The sequence below is a fragment of the Scyliorhinus canicula genome, chromosome 17 (genome assembly GCF_902713615.1).
Source record: "Scyliorhinus canicula chromosome 17, sScyCan1.1, whole genome shotgun sequence".
In the NCBI taxonomy this organism is placed as follows: Eukaryota; Metazoa; Chordata; class Chondrichthyes; order Carcharhiniformes; family Scyliorhinidae; genus Scyliorhinus; species Scyliorhinus canicula.
In genome coordinates this window covers 23,501,177-23,523,940 of record NC_052162.1, presented here as the reverse complement: position 1 = coordinate 23,523,940, position 22,764 = coordinate 23,501,177, and the positions used below count along the sequence as shown (strand labels likewise).

At 49.6% G+C, this 22,764-nt stretch overlaps 1 protein-coding gene across 2 annotated transcripts in view; it reads right to left on the bottom strand.

The window, feature by feature from the left end:
• Positions 1-22,764, bottom strand: part of col4a5 (collagen, type IV, alpha 5 (Alport syndrome)) — a 276,713-nt gene that overhangs the window by 130,339 nt on the left and 123,610 nt on the right. For both annotated transcript variants that reach the window (XM_038774450.1, XM_038774451.1), the window contains exons 10-18: positions 18,221-18,283; positions 17,422-17,457; positions 17,288-17,329; positions 16,543-16,632; positions 15,403-15,456; positions 15,257-15,316; positions 11,003-11,047; positions 10,357-10,410; positions 7,199-7,240 (exon numbers count right to left, since the gene is read on the bottom strand). In XM_038774450.1, the coding sequence (XP_038630378.1) occupies positions 7,199-7,240; positions 10,357-10,410; positions 11,003-11,047; positions 15,257-15,316; positions 15,403-15,456; positions 16,543-16,632; positions 17,288-17,329; positions 17,422-17,457; positions 18,221-18,283 (486 nt within the window). The remainder of the gene's footprint in view (positions 1-7,198; positions 7,241-10,356; positions 10,411-11,002; positions 11,048-15,256; positions 15,317-15,402; positions 15,457-16,542; positions 16,633-17,287; positions 17,330-17,421; positions 17,458-18,220; positions 18,284-22,764) is intronic.

Sequence of the window (22,764 nt, the reverse complement as noted above, 5' to 3'; positions counted from 1 at the left end):
AACCAACAAGTCATCCCGAGATGTTTGAATGGTCGAACCACTGATGTTGACTGACGTGGACTTTTTTTTTTGTGCTTGTGGTATCGATTTAGTGTGTCATCTGCCTTGAAAGCTGGTGTGCTTGCTTGTTCTGGAGCAGATGGGAATCCATGAGATTCTTCGTCATGCCATGGCAGGTGTGTAGTCTTGTCATTGTTTTGCAGTGTGCTGTGGCATTGTCCTTCATGTGCAAAGTTGTACCATGTTGTACAGGTCATTGTTTCATTGCTGGTGTTTCTGTCGTTTCTGTCTTTGTGTTTTCATTGTCGTTTTTGTTGTTATCCTTTTTGTTGTTTTTGTCGTGCTTGTTGTTTGTTTGTTTTTGTTGTTCTTGTTGTTTTTCTTGTCGTGCTTGTTGTTTTTGTTATGCTTCTTGTTGTTTTTGTTGGTGTTCTTGTAGTTTTTGTTGTTGTGCTTGTTGTTTTTGTTCCTGCAGTTGTTGTTCTTGTTTCTTCTGTGCTTCTTGTGGTTTTTGTTTTTCTTCTTGCACGCAATGAGTGCTCCATGTGGATACGTTGAGTAATTGTCACAGTTATTGGTGTGAGTGTCCTTTGTGGTATGTTACATTGAGCGTTTCGTCTAGAGAATGGCCTGATGTTGCATTGATGTTGGTGACATCAGTCATTTGTGGTGGATTTGATTCCTCTTCTTTGCTTCCTTGGTGCCCCTCTTCTGGAGTCAAATCTTCATGATTTCATTCTCTTGTGGGTCTTGGTGCTCCTCTTCTGGAGTCAAAATCTTCAAGATTGCAATTGACGTGGTCTCTCTGGACTCTTGGTGCTCCTCTTCTGGAGTCAAAATCTTCAAGATTGCAATTGACGTGGTCTCTCTGGACTCTTGGTGCTCCTCTTCTGGAGTCAAAATCTTCAAGATTGCAATTGACATGGTCTCTCTGGACTCTTGGTGCTCCTCTTCTGGAGTCAAAATCTTCAAGATTGCAATTGACGTGGTCTCTCTGGACTCAGGAATAGCCCTATGCTGATTGTTGAGTGCTTCTGTACAGATGAGCTGAGTTCTGTCAGTCTCGCTGTGATCCTGCACATCCTGTATGGGAATTGTCACTTGTCTCACATACAATGGGTAAACATTCAGTGTCTTCTTCTGGTGGTTCAAATAAGCTGGGTAGACTGTCATAGTCTTCTTCTCATAGATTTTCAAAGAATTTACAGTGCAGAAGGAGGATATTCGGCCCATCGAGTCTGCACCGGCTCTTCGAAAGAGCACCCTACTTAAGGTCAACACCTCCACCCTATGCCCATAACCCAGTAACCCCACCCAACACTAAGGGCAATTTTGGACACTAAGGGCAATTTATCATGGCCAATCCACCTAACCTGCACATCTTTGGACCGTGGGAGGAAACCGGAGCACCCGGAGGAAACCCACGCACACACGGGGAGGATGTGCAGACTCCGCACAGACAGTGACCCAAGCCGGAATCGAACCTGGGACTCTGGAGCTGTGAAGCAATTGCGCTATCCACAATGCTACCGTGCTGCCCGTGCTGGTGGCCCAAATTAGCTTGATTGATCTTCATGGTCTTGTTCATGCATGGCGTTCGTTATGGATTGTTTGCTTGCTTCCATTTTTGAGTCTGTCACCGAGCTGTCTGTGGAGGCTTGCGTCACTCTCTTTGTGGAGGCTTGCGTCGCTCTCTTTGTGGAGGCTTGCGTCGTTCTCTTTGTGGAGTCTTTCATCACTCGCTCTGTGGAGTCCTTCATCGCTCTCTCTTTGGAGTCTGTCATCATTGTCTCTGTGGAGTCTGTCATCACTCTCTCTGTGGAGTCTGTCATCGCTCTCTTTGTGAAGTCATGCAGTGTTCGCACTGTAGAGTCGATCTGTGCTCTCTCAATGGAGTAGTTCTGTGCTCTCTGTGTGGCATCGTCTTCGTTTTGGGTATTGCTGTCATCCAATGTATTGAAGATCTGCCATGGCACCATGGTATTGGATTCATCTACCATGAGAAGAGTAGTGTTGAGCTTTTCAACCTTGTTGCTGATGCTGGGATCAGCATATCCGAATAACTCGGCCATTTCTGAGCAGTATTGTGCGTATTGTTCGATAGACAAATCATCCCTTTCTGTTTCGGAGTTGTTATTATTGTCTTCCTGTTCAATGAACAAATCACCTTCTTTGGTTTCGGATTTTTTTATTGTGCTCTTCACTTTGGATGGTGCAGACTGCTTGTTCCAGGGTGTTGTGAGAGTAATTTTCAACTGCTGGTATAAGTTCAGGCATTGTTCTGTTTTTTGGGGTAAGAAAATTGGGTTTTACGCTTTAAGTGTCTTGATTTCAATTTTCAGGCATTTCCCTATCAAGTGGGCGTGGTCCGGGTCCTCTGATGGCCTGACGCTCATGATGTCATGCGTAGGAATCGACTGCACATGCGCAAATCGGTCTTCCATTACTCTGCGTTTTTTTGTACACTGCGCATGCGTGGCTTTCGCATGCGCAGAACCATCTTCGAATGGCGCGATCTTTTCTTTGAACTGGGCATGCGTGGCTTGCGCATGCGCAGAACGATCCGTGACCAAAACTTTCTAACTGTGCATGCGCGGCTTCTGTTTCCTGCGCATGAGTAGACGCAGATTTTCGTCTTTTGTTCCCCAGAGACTGTAAAATGTGCTCAGACGCCATTTTACAGTGGATTTCAGCGTTTTTTTCTTTGTATGAAGTTCAAGTTACTTTTTCCTTTCGATCTGGATTTTCACTCGCGATTTCCAGATTGAACACTTTCTATTCTGGTAGTGATTGTTTGAGTTTTGCATCACTCATTCCCTGTACAATTTGGTCTCTGAGCATACAAATTCCATGCAGTGCTCTTCAATTTTTTTAGTATTACTTCTAATTTCAAGTATTTAAAGCTATTATATATTATTCTAGCTTCATGTCCTGCGATGAGAAGTGCTATTTTCGTTTCTTCTGAGGCTGCTTCTAAATCATTAGCTATGGTATGTATATTGATCATTTGTTTAAATCTTTTCCAGTCATTACTTAAATTACCGGTTGTGTTCAGCTGAGATGGGATTCCAACAGATATCATTGAATTAGCAAAGTCTTCCCACGGCGAATTTACAGTAGGAGTTTTCCTTGCCATTTTGGTCTTTCTGTGTCTGGAAGCTTGTGTAGTGTTATAGTAAGCATTCTGAAGTCGCCTGGTACCATGTGTTGTTCCTTGTCTCTGAATAAAGCTCATAGTCTTAAAGTTGAAGTAGTTGCTTTATTGGGAGTTTGTTTTCTCTCCAGCTCTTAACTTGTGTTACATCTGAGCTGCCTGACTGTTCTGCTCCCAGCTGCCGTTCCTGTGAATTCCCCCCTAACTTCCTGTCTCTCTCTATTTATACCTCTCCCGTGCTCCCTCTGGTGCTTGCTCAGTTGCATTGCATCTACATTGGCCCCTTGTATATATACAGATCTCTACAAGGGGGAATTTAGTAGTCAACCACATTGCTGTAGATCTATAATCAGATATCGGCCAGACTCGGTAAGGATGGCAGATTTCCTTCCCTAAAGGATATTAGTGAACTAGTTTGGGTTTTTATGACAATTAGGTCATAGTCATCATTATGGGCTGGGATTCTGCGACCCCCCCACCGGGTTGGAGAGCTGCCGGGGGTCGGCGTGAATCCCACCTCCGCCGCCCTTCAAATTCTCCGGCCCCCCCAAAAAATTGCCCCGGTGTGAGTCGCGCCGCTCGCCTCGGAGAATGGTGGGGACCGGTGCGACTCAATGGGCCCCACGAATTCTCAGGCCCATGATGGACCGAAGTCCCACCCGCCCGTTCTTTGCCAGTCCCACCGGCGTAAATTAGAGTAGGTCCCTTACTGGCGAGACCTGGCGGCGCGGGCAGCCTCCGGGGTTATAGAACATAGAACGGTACAGCACAGAACAGGCCCTTCGGCCCTCGATGTTGTGCCGAGCAATGATCACCCTACTTAAACCCACGTAACCTGTATACCCGTAACCCAACAATCCCCCCATTAACCTTACACTACGGGCAATTTAGCATGGCCAATCCACCTAACCCGCACATCTTTGGACTGTGGGAGGAAACCGGAGCACCCGGAGGAAACCCACGCACACACAGGGAGGACGTGGAGACTCCACACAGACAGTGACCCAGCCGGGAATCGAACCTGGGACCCTGGAGCTGTGAAGCATTTATGCTAACCACCATGCTACCCTGCTGCCCTTTCTGAGACTAAATGCTGAGACTAAATACGATTGAAAAATCGGCGCTGCACCTGCTCCGATTCTGCTACCGTTGAAGGGCTAGCACCGGTGCCATGTGGAACACGATCGATTCCAACGAAAACCAGTGCTTGTTCTTGGGGGAGCGCGGGAGGATCTGGCCCGGGGAGGTGGCCCCACGGTGGCCTGGCTCGCGATCGGGGCCCACCGATCCACGGGCGGGCCTGTGCCATGGTGTCACTGTATCCTTCCGCACCGGAGGCTGTGGTCCTCTGCCATTCCCGGTGCGGAAGCGCAGACCTCTGCACATGCACAGGGATGACGCCAGCACACGATGGCACTCCCGCGCATGCGCCAACTCATGCCGGCCGGTGGAGGCCCATTGGCGTGGCGCCAAGCCCATTTCCCGCCAGCTGGAGGGGAGCAAACCACTCCAGGGCGGGTCTAGCCCCTGAAGGTGCGACCCGACGCCGGAGTGGTTCATGCCCTCCATCCCGCTGGGACCCCCCCCGCCCCGCCGAGTAGTGGAGAATCCTACCTGAATTCAAATTTGGCCCCCTGGTGTGGTGAGATTGAAACCTGGGTCACCAGAGTATAATCCTGGGTCCATATGACATAGGAGCAGAATTAGGCCACTCAGCCCATTGATACTGCTCTGCCATTCAATCATGGCTGATATTTTTCTCATTCCCATCCTCTTGCCTTCCCCCCATAATCTCTGATCCCCTTATTGATCAAGAACCTATCTATCTCTGTCTGAAAGACACGCATTGATTTGGCCTCCACAGCCTTCTGCGGCAAAGTGTTCCACAGATTCACCATCCTCTGGCTGAAGAAATTCCTGCTCATCCCTGTTTTAAACCATCATTTCATAGAATTTACAGTGCAGAAGGAGGCCATTCGGCCCATCGAGTCTGCACCAGCTCTTGGAAAGAGCACCCTACCCAAGGTCAACACCTCCCCCTATCCCAATAATCCAGTAACCCCACCCAACACTAAGGGCAATTTTGGACACTAAGGGCAATTAATCATGGCCAATCCACCTAACCTGCACATTTTGGACTGTGGGACTCAGTCTGAGATGGTGTCCTCTGGGTTCTCGTTTTCCCAACCAGTGGAAACATCCTCTCCATGACCACTCTAACCAGGCCTTACAGTATCCTCTTAAGTTTCAATAAGATTCCCCTCCTCATCCTTCTAAACTCCAATGAGTACAGACCCAGAGTCCTCAACCGCTCCTCATACGGTAAGCTCTTCATTCCAGGGATCATACTTGTGAACCTCCTCTCGACCCGTTCCAAGGTCAGCACATCTTTTCTTAGATATGGGGCCCAAAACTGCTCCCAATACTTCATACGGGATCTGGCCAGAGCCTTATACAGCCTCAGAAGTATATCCCTGCTCTTGTATTCTAGCTCTCGCGACATGAATGTCAACATTGCATTTGAAAGGGCAGCACGATGGCACAGTGGCTAGCATTGCTGCCTCACGGCACCGACGTCCCAGGTTCGATCCCGGCTCTGGGTCACTTTCCGTGTGGAGTTTGCACATTCTCTCTGTGTTTGCGTTGGTTTCACCCCCACAACCCAAAGATGTCCAGTGTAGATCGATTGGCCACGCCAAATTGCCCCTTAATTGGAAAAGGTGAATTGGGTACTCTAAACCATTGCATTTGCGTTCGTAACTGTCAACTGAACTTGCACAATAACCTTAAGAGATCGGGCGCCACTGATCGGCGAGCCATCGTGATCCGGGAGAGACCTATCTTCCTCTGCGCCGGCACGCTTTGTGGCTGCACCATGTCGGCGACGCCCGCGCATGCGTGGCCACACGGTCTGCCCAGCAGGGCCCCGCCAACAGCCAGCGCTGCGGGTTCCACGCCGGTAGCCCACTCGTCTCTGGAGAACGGGGAATAACCCCGGACTTTCGAGGAAGAAGTCCGGAGTGATTCTCGCCCGTTTTCCAGCGGGCGTGGGGACTTAGAATCCCATCCTTGGTGTTGACGTCGGGGTAAGATTCGCGGACATCCACGACAGCAAAACTGGCACCGCACCTGGACCAATTCAGCCACTGTTAAGGGGCTAGCACCGGCGGCATGTGGAACGCAATCAATTCCACTGAGAAATGGTGCCGGATTTGCAATTGACACTCAGGAGGCCGAGAAGCTGCAGCTCACTCCCCACACACACCATCTCTGCCAACAGGATGGCATTGGTTTAGTTGGAGTGCGTCCATATGGCTGATGGGTCGACTGGGGCTAGATGGCACCTGGGCGGGGGGGGGGGGGGGAACACCAATACGACCCTTGGCCCTAAGTTCACAGTAGGCAACTGCATGGTTGTCTTGCGGGCTGCAGCAATAGTGTTCCGTGCCCGTCCACCCCAACTGCAAACATCCGCCATGACTACCCCCTCTAATCCCCCGGCTCTGGCAGAATTTCCCTGGCCGGCGGCACAACTGTTACCAAACTATGGAGATATTGGACACTTTCCGTACCCTCCCCTCTCTCTCCCTTGGCAGCCACGGCACCTGTTTCACGGTTTTTAAAAGCACAAGTGAATCGCGCCATCGGAAATTCGGCCCATCGGAGGCAGAGAATCACAGAGCCCCCGGAGAATACCAGGTCAGGCGCATTAATGATATGCCAGCGGCGTTTACTGTACGTGTGTTCTGGAACGCATTGACCTCGCTGTCCAGGCGATGGAGAATTGCGATTTGCCGTGAAATCGGCGCCCGCCGTGATTTCTGCATCGGTACCCATTCTCTGCCCAATCGCGTTTCCCGATTCCGGCGTCGGCTGATGGAGAATCCCACTCCAGAGGATTATGAAATAATTACCGAAATCTACTTTGTCTAATTCAGTTTACTTATAGTATCTGATTCTCACGAACACGTATTGGTTGCATCCTTGGTTAAAGAGCTAGGTAGATGGAAGATAAATGTTGAATATTCTAGTTTGGACACTTACGATGCCTGGTGGACCAGGGAAACCACGATCACCTTTCTGACCCTGTGTACAGAAATAAATAAGTTAACGATGAAGAAGTCGTAATTATAAAATAGGTTTTAGTTTACAAGATAACCACAGCCTCCATACAAAAACATTAAGGTTAAATTATAACTATCTTTTAATTTAAAATAGATGAGGTTGCTCATTAATGGCTGACCCCTTTCAATCCCTTTTATTTTCATTATGGTCAATTAAACTAGTGACTCATTCCGCATTGTCATTTCTTTCATCAGCCCATTATCCACTCCAATTTTCTGTGTATTCTCAATTAATTTCCCACCGTGTACATGCCAAATAACACCAAACCCATCGTCCTTCTCTGTTTCAAATATCAGTGGTCTGGACCTTAGTCTTCATAGACCACTGAGCATCCAGTCAGTGACTGAAGTTCAATTTAAACAGATAGAGCAGTAACCTCTTCTCTCCACTCACCTTTTAACAGCAATTTACTTCATTCGAATGGCTAGGCCAAGAATCAAGAAAGCATCCTGGACTTTGAGCAATGTGTCTGGAACATGCCAATTTCTCAATACATTCTGATGTACCACTTGCAACTACCAGAACACCCGATTAAATTTAAAATACGCAATGCTGTGAAATAACCATGAGGACAAACGTTTATCGCACACTAATCTAAATACTGCTGAAAAGAGGGACACGTTACCGAAGATTCCACTCATCAGGACAAACAGAAGAATGCCAAATTTGAAATAATTACAATTTATATTACAGGGGAAAAGGGTGTTGATTGGTTGGCAAGTTTTAAAAAAATAAATTAAAAAGTATCCAATTCCTTTTTTTCCCAATTAAAGGGCAATTTAGCGTGGCCAATCCACCTACGCCACACATCTTTGGGTTGTGGGGGTGAGACCCACGCAGGCACGGGGAGAATGTGCAAACTCCACACGGACAGTGACCCGGAGCCGGGATCGAAGCCGGATCCTCGACACTGTGAGGCAGCCGTGCTAACTACTGCACCATCGTGCCTCCTTAATTGGTTAACACGTTGATTGGCTGAGGCACAGCCGTGGTGAAAACAGCAGGGAGCCTTTGGCTCCCGGGTAATTAAAAAGAGGGTGCAAGGTTTAAACATATTCCTTTGTTTTGTGTATGACATTTTCTCACTTCTCGCAAGCGTCAGTGAGTGCCAATTTCCTGGAGGCTTAGCTAGTCAAGGTTGACTTGCCAACCAATCAGCACCCTTTTCTCCTGTAGTGTAAATCATTGTGTGATTGTTGAAATTTGGTATTCTTGCATTTGACCTGATGAGTGCAAGATGAAAAGCTTTGGCAACACTTGTTACTTTTCAAACATGGGCGCAATCCAATTGTCATGCTGCGCCTGAAAGTCAGCTTGCTGCGGCGCAGTGTGGATGATAAAGATCGGAGACCCCGCTCTGGAACTTCACAGCTCGCAACGCCTTGTGAGCTCTAACATGATCTCACGAGACGGTGTGATGTAAATCCCGGCTACTGTGGGCGGGATCACCTTTTGGCAAATCTGCACATTAAAGCGAGACATAGTCTCACTGGGGCGGCATGGTAGCACAGTGGTTAGTTTCATAATTTTTACTATTGTCACAAGTAGGCTGACATTAACGCTGCGATGAAGTTACTGTGAAAAGCCCCATGTCGCCACACTCCGGCGCCTGTTCGGGTACACTGAGGGCGAATTCAGAATGTCCAATTCACTTAACAAGCACATCTTTCGGGACTTGTGGGAGGAAACGGGAACACCCGGAGGAAACACACGCGGACATGGAGAGAACGTGTAGACTCTGTACCGGGAATCGAACCTGGGACCCAGGAACTGTGAAGCAACAGTGCTACCCACTGTGATAACGTGCACTGTTGCTTCATACGCTAGGATCCCAGGTTCGATTCCCAGCTTGGTCACTGTCTGTGCAGAGTAATTTCATTTCAGTGATAATGTAAGCCTTGTGACAATAATAAAGAATATTATTATTACTTTAATGTGCAGATTCCCGAAGTACCTGTGGCTTTGGGATCTATCCCCTTTGCCTCTGAGTGCAGGAAAGTTTCACGAGAATGGTGTCAGAGACGAGGAACGCCAATGATGAAGGTGGATTGCAGAAGTTAAGATTGGAAAAGTTAGGGCCTGTTTTCCTTAGAAAGAGAAGGCTGAGAAAAGATCTGATAGATGTGTTCAAAATCAGGAAGGATCTGGGCAGAGTAGATAGGGAGAAACTGTTCCCGCCTGTGAAAGGATCAAGAATGAGAGAGCACAGGTTTAAAGCAAGAGAAGCAAAAGCGACATGAGCAAAAATCTTTTTCACCCAGCGAGTAGTTAAGGTCTGGAATGCACTGTCGGGCAGTGTGGTGAAGGCAGGTTCTATTGAAGTATTCCACAGGGAATTGCACTGTCATCTGAAAAGGAAGACCGTGCAGGGTTACAGGAAAAGATGGGAGAATTCAATTCCCCATTTGGAGAGCCGGTGCAGATAGGAAGAAACTAAGCCTCCTTCTGCGCAGTGACAATTCATTGTGATTGTGATAATCTGTCACAAACTATACATATGTTGACTTATTCCAGCAATTTTGTTTTAAAAGCCGCATGCTCCAATGTTGTGGTTAAATATGTGGCTGAGTGTGGTGCAGAGCCATGAAAACCACATTGGCTTCTGGTTTGAACACTGACTGCACTGAATTTGCTCATGGCAGCAGTAATGGATGTTAAAGCACGACAATTCATTCTGAGGTCCCGGATTTGTTACAGTGCGGAAGGAGGCCACTCGGCCCATTCCACCATAAAGCAGGGAGAAGATTAACAGCCGGGATCCCTTCCTGACGTCTATCTCATAAAATCTACTAGAAAGAGCACAAGTGTGAGATTTGCGTGAGGGCAAAGAGAATGACCGTCATTTGGTAAGTGGCCTGATATGAAAATATACAGAATGGCCAATTAGGGAAGGGTATTTCAAGATAATTGGCCCAGAATGAATTAGTGTCTTCATGGAAAGATTAGTGTATGGTCACAGTAATATTCAAAAACCAGGAAGTTTGACATCAACATGCTGACAACATGACCGTTGCTACTCAAAATAGAATTGCTGAGGTGATTGCCCAATGGCTTGTTAAAATCTGATGCATTTTTACCCTGGATCCATCTCTTCCTGGTCCTCCTAGCCGACCTGGACCACCTGGGAGACCCTGTAAAACAAATGATGGAATCTCTTTACAACTACTGTGCGCTCATTTGACGAAATACTTCTGCCAGAATGTGCCTGATAACAGCTAACTGAAGGACAGCTACTTTTCACAAATATGCCAACTTGCCTTTGACAAAGGACATCATAAGACAGAAGTTCTGACCCTGACGAGGCAACCAGAAAATTCTGCCGAAATCTGCTGGACCCACGGAGGAATCGCATGTTCAATTAAATATAAACCCGATTGAATTTTCTTTGTTCATGGTTGTAGCAGACCCTGTCTGGGAACCCTGTCTGCTACGGAGAGCCCACCCTGTGGCAATGGCTTCCGCTGATTCTCCACTCTCTCTCCTCATCCCTGCTGATCGCCTCCTACCCGTGCCTGTTTGCTTGGCCCCAGCAAAGCCGCTCCACTAACCTCCACTGCTATCCTTCAGTGGCACTGCTGGCCCTCTGATTGGCTGGCAGCTTTTGTTGGTGCGACATGCAGTTAACTGACTGTTGACCATAAAACCAACTGTTGCTTCTGGGCCACCGTTTCTGCAAAGAATTGTGACCATTGTCTCAGTGTTGTTAAACATGCACATACTTACATCAAATCCTGGGGTGCCTGGTTCTCCATCTTTGCCAGGTTTACCCTGTTTAAACAAAAATAGAAGATTACACAGGAAACAAATGTTTAAACAATGACAACTGTAGCCACCAGAGAAAGATTAACAATTGGTGCCTAGTTGTTATGGTGATGCACACACAGAATCATTCATGTTACTTAATATAAAACTGTTTGGAATAACTGGCCATTTGAAGCTGAAACTGGTCTTATTTTCTGCAAAGAAAGTCATTCCTTGTAAGATGTCTTTACAGAAGTAACGTGATTATCACTGTCTTGGGACATTTTACGATTAAGTGGAACCATTCAAACGTGTTAACTCTGTAGCCTAGAAGAACAAGGACTGCATCTGCTGGACAGTGAATGTGGGTGGATGTCAGTGAAGGTCAGCGAATACAGGACAATTGCAATCTGGCTAATTGCCACCCCATCAAACGACTCTCGATCATGAGTAACGATGGAAGATGCATCACGAGTGCTGTCAAGTGACCCACACACAGCTCACCGACACTCAGTTTGGGTTCCTCAAAGGTGATTCAACTTCTGCCCTCATTACAGCCTTGGTCCAAACATAGACAAAAGAGTTGAACTCAAGAGGTGAAGTGAAAGTGGAAGCTGCCTTGACATCAAGGCAGCATGTGACCGAGTGCTGAATCAAGGAGTCCCAGCAAAGCTGAAGCCCATGGGAATCAGGCGAAAACTGTCTGCTGGGTGGGGTCATACCTGGCACAGAGGAAGATGGTTATGATTGTTAAAGCTGCAGGAGTTCCTCAGGGTAGTGTCCTGGCCCCAACCATCTTCAATTGCTTCATCAATGACCTCCCTAAGTAATAAGGTCAGAAGTGGCGATGTTCGCTGATGGTTCCACAATATTTAAAACCGTTTGTGATTCTGCAGATACTGAAGCAGTCCTTGCCCATATGCAGTAAGACATGGCCATTGTTCATGTTTGGGCTGATAATTGGCAAGTAACCGTTGGAGCACACAGGGACCAACCAACCACCATCTCCAACAAGACAGAGTGTAAGCATCTCTGTTTGACATTTAACAGCGTTAGCTAGGTGGAATACCCCACCATCAACATCTGAGGACATTACCATTAATGAGACAACAAGACTAGACCTGCCATATGAACATTGTGAATAGAAAAGCTCAGAGACTGGGAATTGTGCAGTGAGTAATTCATCTCCTGACATCCTAAAGCATGCCCACCATTTACAGGGTACAAATCAAATGCATGTTGTAATCTCTCCACTCCTGGAAGAGTGTAGCCCCAACAACACTCAAGCAGCTCAACAAAGCAGCCAGTTTATTCAGCACCCCATTCACCACCTTAAACATTCACTCCCTCCACAACTAATGCACAGGCGCGGCAGCGTGTACCATCTACAAGATGCACTGTAGGAACTCACCAAGCCTCCTTAAACCACACCTTCCAAACCCACGACCATTGCTACCCAGAAACACAAGGGCGATAAGACACATGGAAACCCCACCACCTGATAGTTCCTCTCCAAACCACATGTCACCCCTGACTTGTGACTATATCACTGTTCCTTCACTGTCACGGAGATCAAAATCCTGGAATTCCCTCTAGAACAGCAGTATGGGTGTGCCTACACCAGGTGGACGGAAGCAGTTCAAGAAAGACTTACCACCACCGTCTCAAGGACAACTGGGGATGAGTAATGGACATCAGCCTTGCCAGGGAAGCCCACCTGTACAGTGGCGAACCGGAATGTGGCGACTGGGGGATTTTCACAGTAACTTCATTGCAGTGTTAATGTAAGCCTACTTGTGGCAATAAAGGTTAATTTATTTATTTATATCCCATTAAAAAATGAAAAACCATCCATGCCAAGTGGTATTGTAATGTTAAAAAGTATGCTGACACCCAGGTCTAGATTTTCACACCTATAAAAGACTGTCATCCCATGTTGACACATTCTCTACTTAATAGCCACTCAGGTTAACCACCCACATGCACCCAACCCAGTGGAGAATACAGCTTCTATTGAGTGGATCCTTCAATTTATGACGAGCGAGACCGTTAGAGGTTTACTTGTCTACATATAAGACTATATAAATCAAACGTTGTACTTAATATGCCTTCAGCAAAAATAATAACTTACAAAATAGAAGCAGGAGTAGGTCATGGGTCCTGGTGAACCTGTTTCACCATTTAGTAAGGTCATGGCTAATCATTGACCTCAATTCTGTTTTCTCATTTAATTTCCATGTCCTTTGATTCTGCTGGATTCCAGAAATTTACTAATCATTGCATTGAATATGTTCAGCAAATGTGCATGCACAGCCCTCTGAGGCAGGGACTTCCAAAGATTCACAACACTCTGAGTTGGCAAGTTCTCATCACCTTCGTCTTAAATGATCAACCCGTTGTCTTTCGACCATTCTCCCTAATCTTACACTTTTCAGCCAATCGAAACATCTTCTCAGTACCGAACCTGTTAAAGCCCCCTCCGAATTTTAAAAGTTTCAATGAGATCACCTCTCATTCTTCTAAACGCCTCAGCGTAGAAGCTGTTTCCACTCAACCTCTCCTCACAATGTCGACGCTTGCACCCCAAATTCAAATGAGTAAACCTTTCTCGCCTCCAAGGCGATTATGTCCTTCCTCAGAAAAGGAGGCCAAAACTGAATTAAAACAGTTTGAAGAAGAGTCACACTGACTCAAAACTTTGGGCGGATTTTACCAGCTATTCACGCCGAGGGTATATTCTGGGCCCACCGACAGCACACCCCCGCCACGGGTTTCCCGGCGAAATCCCGTTGAAAACGGCGGGATCGGAAAATCCCTCTGGCGGGCTGCCTCCGCCGCTGAAAAACACACGGCAGGTTGCTCGGTAAATCCCACCCGTTATCTCTGCGACTCTCAGATGCTGCCAGACCTGCTGCGTTTTTACAGCATTTTCTGTTTTCATGATAGTATTCCAGGTATGGGGCGGAATTCTCCGAACCCCCGTCAATCCCGCCCTCGCCGTGTCCCAACTTCTCTGCCCCCCGAGATTTGGCGGGGGCGGGAATCGCGCCGCACCGGTCGGTGGGCCCCCCGCGGCGTTGGACCGAAGTCCCGCCGCTGACAGGCCTTTCCTGCCAGTGTGGTTTAAATCACCTCTGGTACCGGCGGGATTGGCGGCGCGGGCGGGCTCCCGGGGGGGGGGGGGGGGGGGGGGGGGGGCGATCTGACCCCGGGGGGTGCCCCCACGGTGGCCTGGCCCGCGATCTAGGGCCCACTGATCGGCGGGCGGGCCTGTGCTGTGGCGGCACTCTTTTTCTTCCGCCTTTGCCATGGTCTTCACCATGGCGGAGGTGGAAGAGACCCCCTCCCCTGCGCATGCACCGGGATGAAGTCAGCAGCCGCTCACGCTCCGGCGCATGCGCGGACTTACGTCGGCCGGCGAAGTCCTTTCGGTCCCGGCTGGCGTGGTGCCAAAGGCTGTTCACGCCAGCCGGCTGAGTGGGAACCACTCTGGCGCGGGCCTAGCCCCTCAATGTGAGGGCTTGTGCGGAGACTTCCACACCTTTGGGGCGGCCCGACGCCCGAGTGGTTCACGCCACTCCGACACGCCGGGACCCCCCCACCCCGCCGGGTAGGTGAGAATCCCGGCCCTGGTATAAATGTGTAATACTGGAAGTGAAAACATTTGGAGATGAGGATCTCTCAAAAGCAGACTGGTCACAGAAAAGGTAGAGGCAAATGGGATTTCATTGGGTTTACCAACAAATGAGCGACACTGACAACGTGCAACAGCAATATCTTGCAATAATAAATGCCAGAGCACTTTCCAGGTATGTTATCACTCAAAATTGCACACTGTGCCATATAGAAAATTCTGTGGGCCAGTCAAAATGGTCGATTTTAAGGAGCATCATAGAGGAGCAGAGTTAGGTAGCGAGGGGGATAGCTTTCGGGAAGGAATTCCTGACCTTCAGGCCCAGGCAACTGATGACACAGCTGCTAATCTAATCACCAAGAAATAGCATGAACATGACTGGCACTTGGCAGGATCCAATCACGGAAAAGGGAGTTAAGCAAAACATAGGCATTCATCTCGTATCAACCTCGACTTTAAAATTGTCCAGTGCTGGTAATCTATTCCCAAAATGGCCAATATGACAGAAACTGCTGTCTATTGTTTCTGGCCCACCAGCGCTATCTGGGCATGTCGCCGCTCAACAGCTCTGCAGCTTGGTCCTGTTTCATTCTCTTACTTACCCGCTTTCCTGGCTCTCCAGGCTCACCCTTCTCACCTCTGCCACTAAAGCCAGGGGGGCCCTGTAACAAACAGAATGTGGACTGAGTGACAGGCTGACGGCGATACCCTAAAGACATTTTGTTCAAGCTCTGTGCACCATACTTACCGGAGAGCCGGGCTGGCCCCTCTCCCCGGGATAGCCACGCGGTCCAATCTCACCCTAACAAGAACAAAACAGTGATGACAGCTTGAGGATGCGCCCACAGGAACACCGTCATTTGAGGAGAGAAAGACAAATACAAATGACTTTGCAAACGATAGATTATTTTTGAAGTGTAATCACTGTTGCGTTGGAAAGTTCAGCAGCCGATTTGCACACAGCAAAGGTCCACAAATAGAAAATTAATTAATGGCCTGTTTTTGGTGCTGCTGGCCGAGTGGCAAATGTAGAACTCTTTACTCTTTGTTCATTGAACCTTTATCATCCTGCAGTTTAATAGCTCACCCGAAGCTCCAACATTGCATAACTCCTTCAGCATTGTAGTGAAATGTCAGAACATTTGAGTGCTCCCTGTGCTGAAGTTATTTTTTACCGTACATTGTAGTACAAATTAAAATGAATATGAAAGAGCCCAATGTGTTGGCTGAACTTCCAAGTCTGTATATATGGAGACAGAGGGTACAACGTCCTGTAATGAGCAGCTTTAGCCGGGTATTTCCCGGCGCTCGGAGCACCGAGGTGCACCACACTATCTACTGGGACTGTGGTTATACTGGGGGCCTCAGCAAGGAACTCTCCAACGAGGCCAAACTTAGTCCCATTTCCAGCACTGAGGAGCTCCGCTCACCCGATCTCCTCAGTGTAGAAGAGCGGGCAGCCATTTAAGAATGGCAGCCTGATCTCTCGGCCCACCCCGACATGACCCGCGAACCCTCCCCAAAGCCGCAACTCATCTATAAGATGGTATTCGGGGGCCCCTGCACCCAGAAGGGCACACCCATACCCAATGCCCGGTGCAGGTTAAACGTCAGCCTGGAACCGTGGCACTGCCAGCCTGGCACTCTGGCCAGAGGCTCAGGATGGGCCTGTGTTGAGGGACTGGCAACATAAGTGACAGATTTGACTTTCGCACTCCCCTGATAAAGGGAGCACTAGAGCCAGTAAAAATGGCCCCGCATTACCTATCTTCACCTATTGTAAAGCGAGTTCTCTCAATTGTCTGACTCTGGAAGAATGTATTTGTTCTTAACCCCCTTTGCAGTCAGGTATAAGCCCACGCTCTGTGGAAAGTGATGAAACAGTTACCTTGTCTCCTTTCTGGAAGTCGACACCAGGAGAATTCAGCTGCTCCAACTGTCCAGGGGGTCCCGGGGGACCCTGAAGACCTGGATCACCCTGGCAAGGATGGACATGAGATAAACAGGGTGAAAGAAGGACCATACACCATTTACAGCCTATTATGTGTGTTTGTCGATTAAACATTTTAGGTAGGTTTTTTTTTCTTACTCTTGTGAGGACAGGCATCCTAACAGGTGTGTGTCTTGTCCCTTACACATGGCCCCGTGCTCTCATCATCATTACCTACCTCTTCAGGCTCCCCAGCCTCCAGCAAAGTGGCTTGTTACATCCTTTCCCATTCTCCAGGTATTTCCCTTCAGCCTTACATTCAAGTTTGCTTCCTATAATCTTCCGATCTCCAGTTACTATTTACCACAGACTATTCAACCCTGGGGCCCCTGCCCTCGCGAACATTCTTGCGTGAAAACTGCCTTCAAAAAATAAACATCTTGAAAACCCATCCCATCTAAGGTGCCTTTACTTACGTTCCTATAATTTCATTTTTTTCCCTTGCTTGATGCCCATCTCTTTCTTCCTGAGGCCTTGTTCTATCCGTAAGTTACTGTCGCATTAGGCAACCCTTGAAGGAGGTATGAACTGGACTTATCAAAGAACTGCAGCCAGTATAGCCACAAAGTATGAAGTAAGTGTATTAATGCTAATGATGCCAGGTTACCATTGTGAACAGAAAAAGATTAAGCCATCCGTTTACCTTCTCTCCTTTGGGTCCTTGAAAATTCAAACCCATGTTCCCCTAGCGAAATGAAAGAAAGGAGAAACAGTGAACCAATGTCATGTGAAGTTTCCTCAATTTAGCAAGATGTCTGTTATCTTCCTTGATCTTACCTTTGGTCCAGGTAAACCGGGAGACCCAGATGAACCCTAGGAAAAAAATAAAGCAGTTTCACAGTAAACAGTTTAAACCAGAAGATCTTTAATAACCCATTCCATCAGAGAATGCAGTCCCACGCGTAACCAAACCCCTCAGTTAATCCAGGATCATATTGCTTATTTGACAAATCTTGCCTTGTTGCAGCTACCCCTACAAGCTCTCTGCCCTCTCAAATACAGGCAAAAAATATCTCTATCTTTCTTTTTATTTTTTTCCATATCAGGGGCAATTTAGCCTGGTCAATCCACCTACCCTGCACATCTTTGGGTTGTGGGGGTGAGACCCACTCAGACTCGGGGAGAATGTGCAAACTCCACACGGACAGTGACCCGGGGCCGAGGTCAAACCTGGGTCCTCGGCGCCGTGAGACAGCAGTGCTAACCACTGCGTCACCATGCCGCCCCTAAATATCTCTATCTTTAGTAATCCTGCAATTTGTCAACCAGAAGTGTCAACTAACGTAGGCACGGAAAGAGTTCTGACATTGTCCCAATAGAACCCTACCCCCACAATTACTTTCACTGTAATTCTTAAAACTAGGTTTCTTGGTGTGACTGTACTTATTTAGTATTTGCTGCGAATTACAAGTCCAAAAGAGATCATTTTAAAGTGAGGGGAGGGAATCCTTCTGACTGTAGCTACTGAAGATCTGAGAAATAAATTGAATCAATCACCAGTGTTGTGGGATGTGTACACTTGGTGGTGGGAACAGTGACTGTCTGCAGCATCTAACTTTGCCCCAGCTTTACGTACCGGCTGACCTGGAGGACCAACTGGGCCTGGTGGACCAGTTACACCCAATGTGCCTTGGGGACCCTGTGAAAGATGGAGATTTGTTAGCTTCATGCTCCATTCATCAACTGAAACATTACTTCAACAAGTTCGTATTGCTAGTATCGGCATCAAACACCCATGAGTCAGGTTTACTGCAGCTCAGACACGGAGTAACACTGCTTGCCATTTATCTTAACAAGTGGGAACGATTTTGTCTGGTTTTAGCAACTTCATAAATAATTGGCGGGGGGGTGGAAACAGAAGGAAAAATGAAGTAGCATGGGGCAGCAGCAGATACAGGCCTGTGAATGGACGCAGACAAAATTGAGGTTGCACTAGTGTTGTAACCCCTGTGAGGACGACCTGATTGATCTCTGTAGCACTAACAATTATACTCAAAGCCGAGAGACTGGTACAATAGAGGCTTTATTGTTGTACAATGCTGCCCCTCCATCTGCAACTGTAGACTAAAGGTCTGAGTGGCTCACATGCATATTTATACACAAGCTTCTGGTGGGCAGAGCTAGCCGGCAGGGGCTTACCGGAGGAACCTGTATTACAGGTACAGGCATACATCCCCCTATTGCAAGTACGCATAACTACAGTGGTTATATCACCACATTCAGCCCCTGTAAAAAAATGAGTCCGGTGGGCGTGACATGTAACTCTAATACAAAGGATGCTATTTACAAGAGGGTCCAAACAAGGAAAATCAAGAGTCCATCCGGTTAGCAGGTTACAGGTTGAGCCGAATCGGTGGTTGAACATTCCGCTGTGATCGGCGTAGCTGTGGTGGTGACGTCGGCAAAGGCGGTGATGGCCCCGATGGTGCAGGTGCTGGCGGTGTTGGTGCTGGCTGCTGGTGGGATGACTCCGAGAGCGAGCCAAAATCTTCCGTGTCCTCCAGGGTGGGCAGGGGGATGAGGGATGGACCTGGTGGGGACGAATAGGGGGGGCGCTGGGGTTGGCGCGGGGGGAGAAAGGGGCGTGGGCATGGGATCGGCACCTGAGGGAGCCAAGTCCCGGAGCGAGACTGTGTCCTGGCGGCCGTCGGGGAACTCCACGTAGGCATACTGAGGGTTGGCGTGGAGAAGGCGTACTTTGTCCACCAGGGGTTCCGCCTTGTGGTGCCATACATGCCTACGGAGAAGGACTGGGCCCGGAGTCGTGAGCCACGTCGGGAGCGACACCCCGGATGTGGGCTTCCTAGGGAAGGCAAAAACACGTTCATGGGGTGTACTGTTAGTTGCGGTGCACAGCAGTGACCGAATGGAATGGAGCGCATCAGGGAGGACCTGCTGCCAGCGAGCGGCTGGGAGGTTCCTGGACCGTAGGGCCAGCTGGACGGTCCTCCATACCGTCCCGTTCTCCCTCTCTACCTGCCCGTTTCCCTGGGGGTTGTAGCTGGTCGTCCTGCTGGAGGCGATACCCCTGCTGAGCAGGAAATGACGCAGCTCATCGCTCATGAACGAGGATCCCTTGTCACTGTGGATGTAGTCGGGGAAACCGAACAGGGCGAAAATGGAATCCAGGGCCTTGATGACGGTGGCAGACGTCATATCCGGGTATGGCATGGCGAATGGGAACCTTGAAAATTCATCGACCACACTAAGGATGTAGGTGTTGCGGTCGGTGGAGGGAAGGGGCCCTTTGAAGTTTACGCAGAAACGTTCAAAGGGGCGGGACGCTTTCACCAGGCGCGCGCGATCTGGCCGGTAGAAGTGCGGCTTGCACTTGGCACAGACCTGACAGTCTCTGGTTACTGTCCGTACTTCCTCGACGGAGTAGGGCAGATTGCGGGCTTTGATTAGATGGTACAAGCGAGTGACCCCCGGATGGCAAAGGCTCTCGTGCAAGGCACGGAGCTTGTTCACTTGTGCGGAACACGCATTTCTCCTTGTACATGAGATTAAGGAGAGATGCGGTGTGGAGGAATTTATAAAGGCTGGCATCATGGTCCTGCTGGTCATGGCCGCAGATGGTGACATTGTCGAGGTATGGTAAGGTGGCCTGCAGTCCGTACCGGTCAACCATTCGGTCCATTTCTCGCTGAAATACCGAGACTCCATTCGTGACGCCGAAGGGAACCCTAAGAAATTGGTACAGACGACCGTCTGCCTCGAAGGCAGTGTAGGGACGGTCCGATTTACGGATGGGGAGCTGGTGGTAGGCGGATTTCAGGTCAATAGTAGAGAAGACCCGGTACTGTGCAATCTGATTGACCATATCAGAAATGCGGGGGAGGGGGTACGCGTCGAGCTGCGTGTACCGGTTGATGGTCTGGCTGTAGTCCACGACCATCCTGTGCTTCTCCCCGGTCTTAACCACTACCACCTGGGCTCTCCAAGGGCTGTTGCTGGCCTCGATGATACCCTCCCAAAGCAGCCGCTGGACTTCGGACCTGATGAAGGCCTTGTCCTGGGTGCTGTCCCGTCTGCTCTTGGTGGCGACGGGCTTGCAATCTGTGATCAGATTGGCAAAGAGTGAGGGAGGCTCGACCTTTAGGGTCGTGAGGCCGCAAACGGTGAGGGGAGATAGGGGTCCGCCGAATTTGAGGGTGAGGCTCTGGAGATTGCACTGGAAATCCAGGCCTAGTAAGAGTGACGCGCAGAGGTTGGGGAGAATGTACAGACGGAAACGGTCGAATTCCACGCCCTGTACAGTAAGTTTAACCAGGCAGAAACCCCGGATCGGGACAGAGTGGGACCCGGAGGCGAGAGAGATCTGCCGGTTGGCGGGATGGACCGCAAAGGAATAGCGCCTTACCGTGTCCGGGTGGACAAAGCTCTCGGTGCTCCCGGAGTCGATGAGGCAGGAGGTCACGTGGCCGTTGACCAGCACCGATGTGGAAGAGGGTGCCAGGTTGCGAGGACGGGACTGGTCGAGCGTAACGGAGGCGAGCAGCGGTCGATCGGCGGTTGAATCAGATGAGTCCGACGAGGAGCAGTAGCGACCCATGTCCCGTGGCCCTGTCCCGGGGAGAGGACAAAATGGCGGCGCCTGGAGACAAGATGGCGGCATCTGCAGTACCTGTGGGTAAAATAGCGGCGCCCATGGAGCGCACGTTGTGGGGTCAGAACAAAATGGCGGCGCCCATGGAACACACATGGCCGTGGTGGATGAAGATGGCAGCGCCCATGGAGCGCACGTGGCGGGGGCGGCGAAAGATGGCGGTGCCCACTGATCGCACGTGGGATCGGGGGAAGCGGACGGCGGGGCCCATTGAGCGAGCGGCAGAGGCGAGGGGACCGGGGGCGCGATAGCGGCGACCGTCCGGGACTGACACACCGCTGCAAAGTGGCCTTTCTTGCCACAAGCTTTACAGGTCGCGGGGCGGGCCGGGCAGCGTTGGCGGGGGTGCTTCTGCTGACCGCAGAAGTAACAGTGGAGACCCCCAGGGGGTGCGTGCGGCGGGCAGCGCAGGCGTAGTGCGCGGGGGCGGCTGCTGGGGGGGCCGTTTGCGGGGTCCACGAGGGGTAGGACGGGTGGGCCGAGAGGCTAGTGGAGTAAGTTCGCGCACTACGGGAGGCGGCCGTCATGGAAAGCGCCAGGGCCTTTGTGGCCGCGAGGTCGAGGGCGGCCCCTTCCAGCAGTCGTTGCCGGATGGGGTCCGATGCAATGCCTGTAACAAAGGCATCGCGCATGAGTAAATCAGAGTGTTCCGTGGCTGTGAGGGCCCGGCAGTCGCAGTCTCGTACCAGAGGTATAAGGGCCCTTCAGAAGTCCTCAATCGACTCACCCGGATGCTGGACGCGAGTAGAGAGTTGATGCCTCGCAAACAGGGTGTTCGCCGACTGTGCATAGTTCTCCTTGAGCAGTTCCATAGCTCTGGTGTAGTCATTCGCATCTCGAATTAGCGGAAAGACACTGGAGCTAAGTCTGGAGTACAGGAGTTGCTTTTTCTGAGCCTCCGTCGGGGGAGGGTCCGCTGAAGAGATGTAGGCCTAGAAGACTGCGAGCCAGTGAACAAAGTCTTTTCTGGCGTGAGGCGACTGCGGATCCAGCTTCAGACGGTCAGGCTTGATTCTGATGTCCGTGGTGAATGGGAAATCGTACAACAATAAATTGTAGCGCTAACAATTATATTCAAAGCCGAGAGACTGGTACAACAGAGGCTTTATTGTTGTACGATGCTGTCCTTCCATCTGCAACTGTAGACTAAAGGTCTGAGTGGCTCACATGCATATTTATACACAAGCTCCCTGTGGGCGGAGCTAGCCGGCAGGGGCTTACCGGAGGAACCTGTATTACAGGTACAGCCATACATCCCCCTACTGCAAGTACGCATAACTACAGTGGTTATATCACCACAATCTCCCAGAGGGGCCCATGGAGTGGTACAAGCTCCCTGCTGTGGGACAGAGGCCCAACAGTGGGCTCGTTTATTCCCCGAGATAAAAGCCGGCCAAGAAAGGAGCCGGTATCTCCGCCAGCTGGGACCTGAACTGTTCCTTAGTCGCTGTCCTGCAAAAGTACCACTAAACCGCCATCACCTCTAAATTACCAAATAAATCAAATAGAAG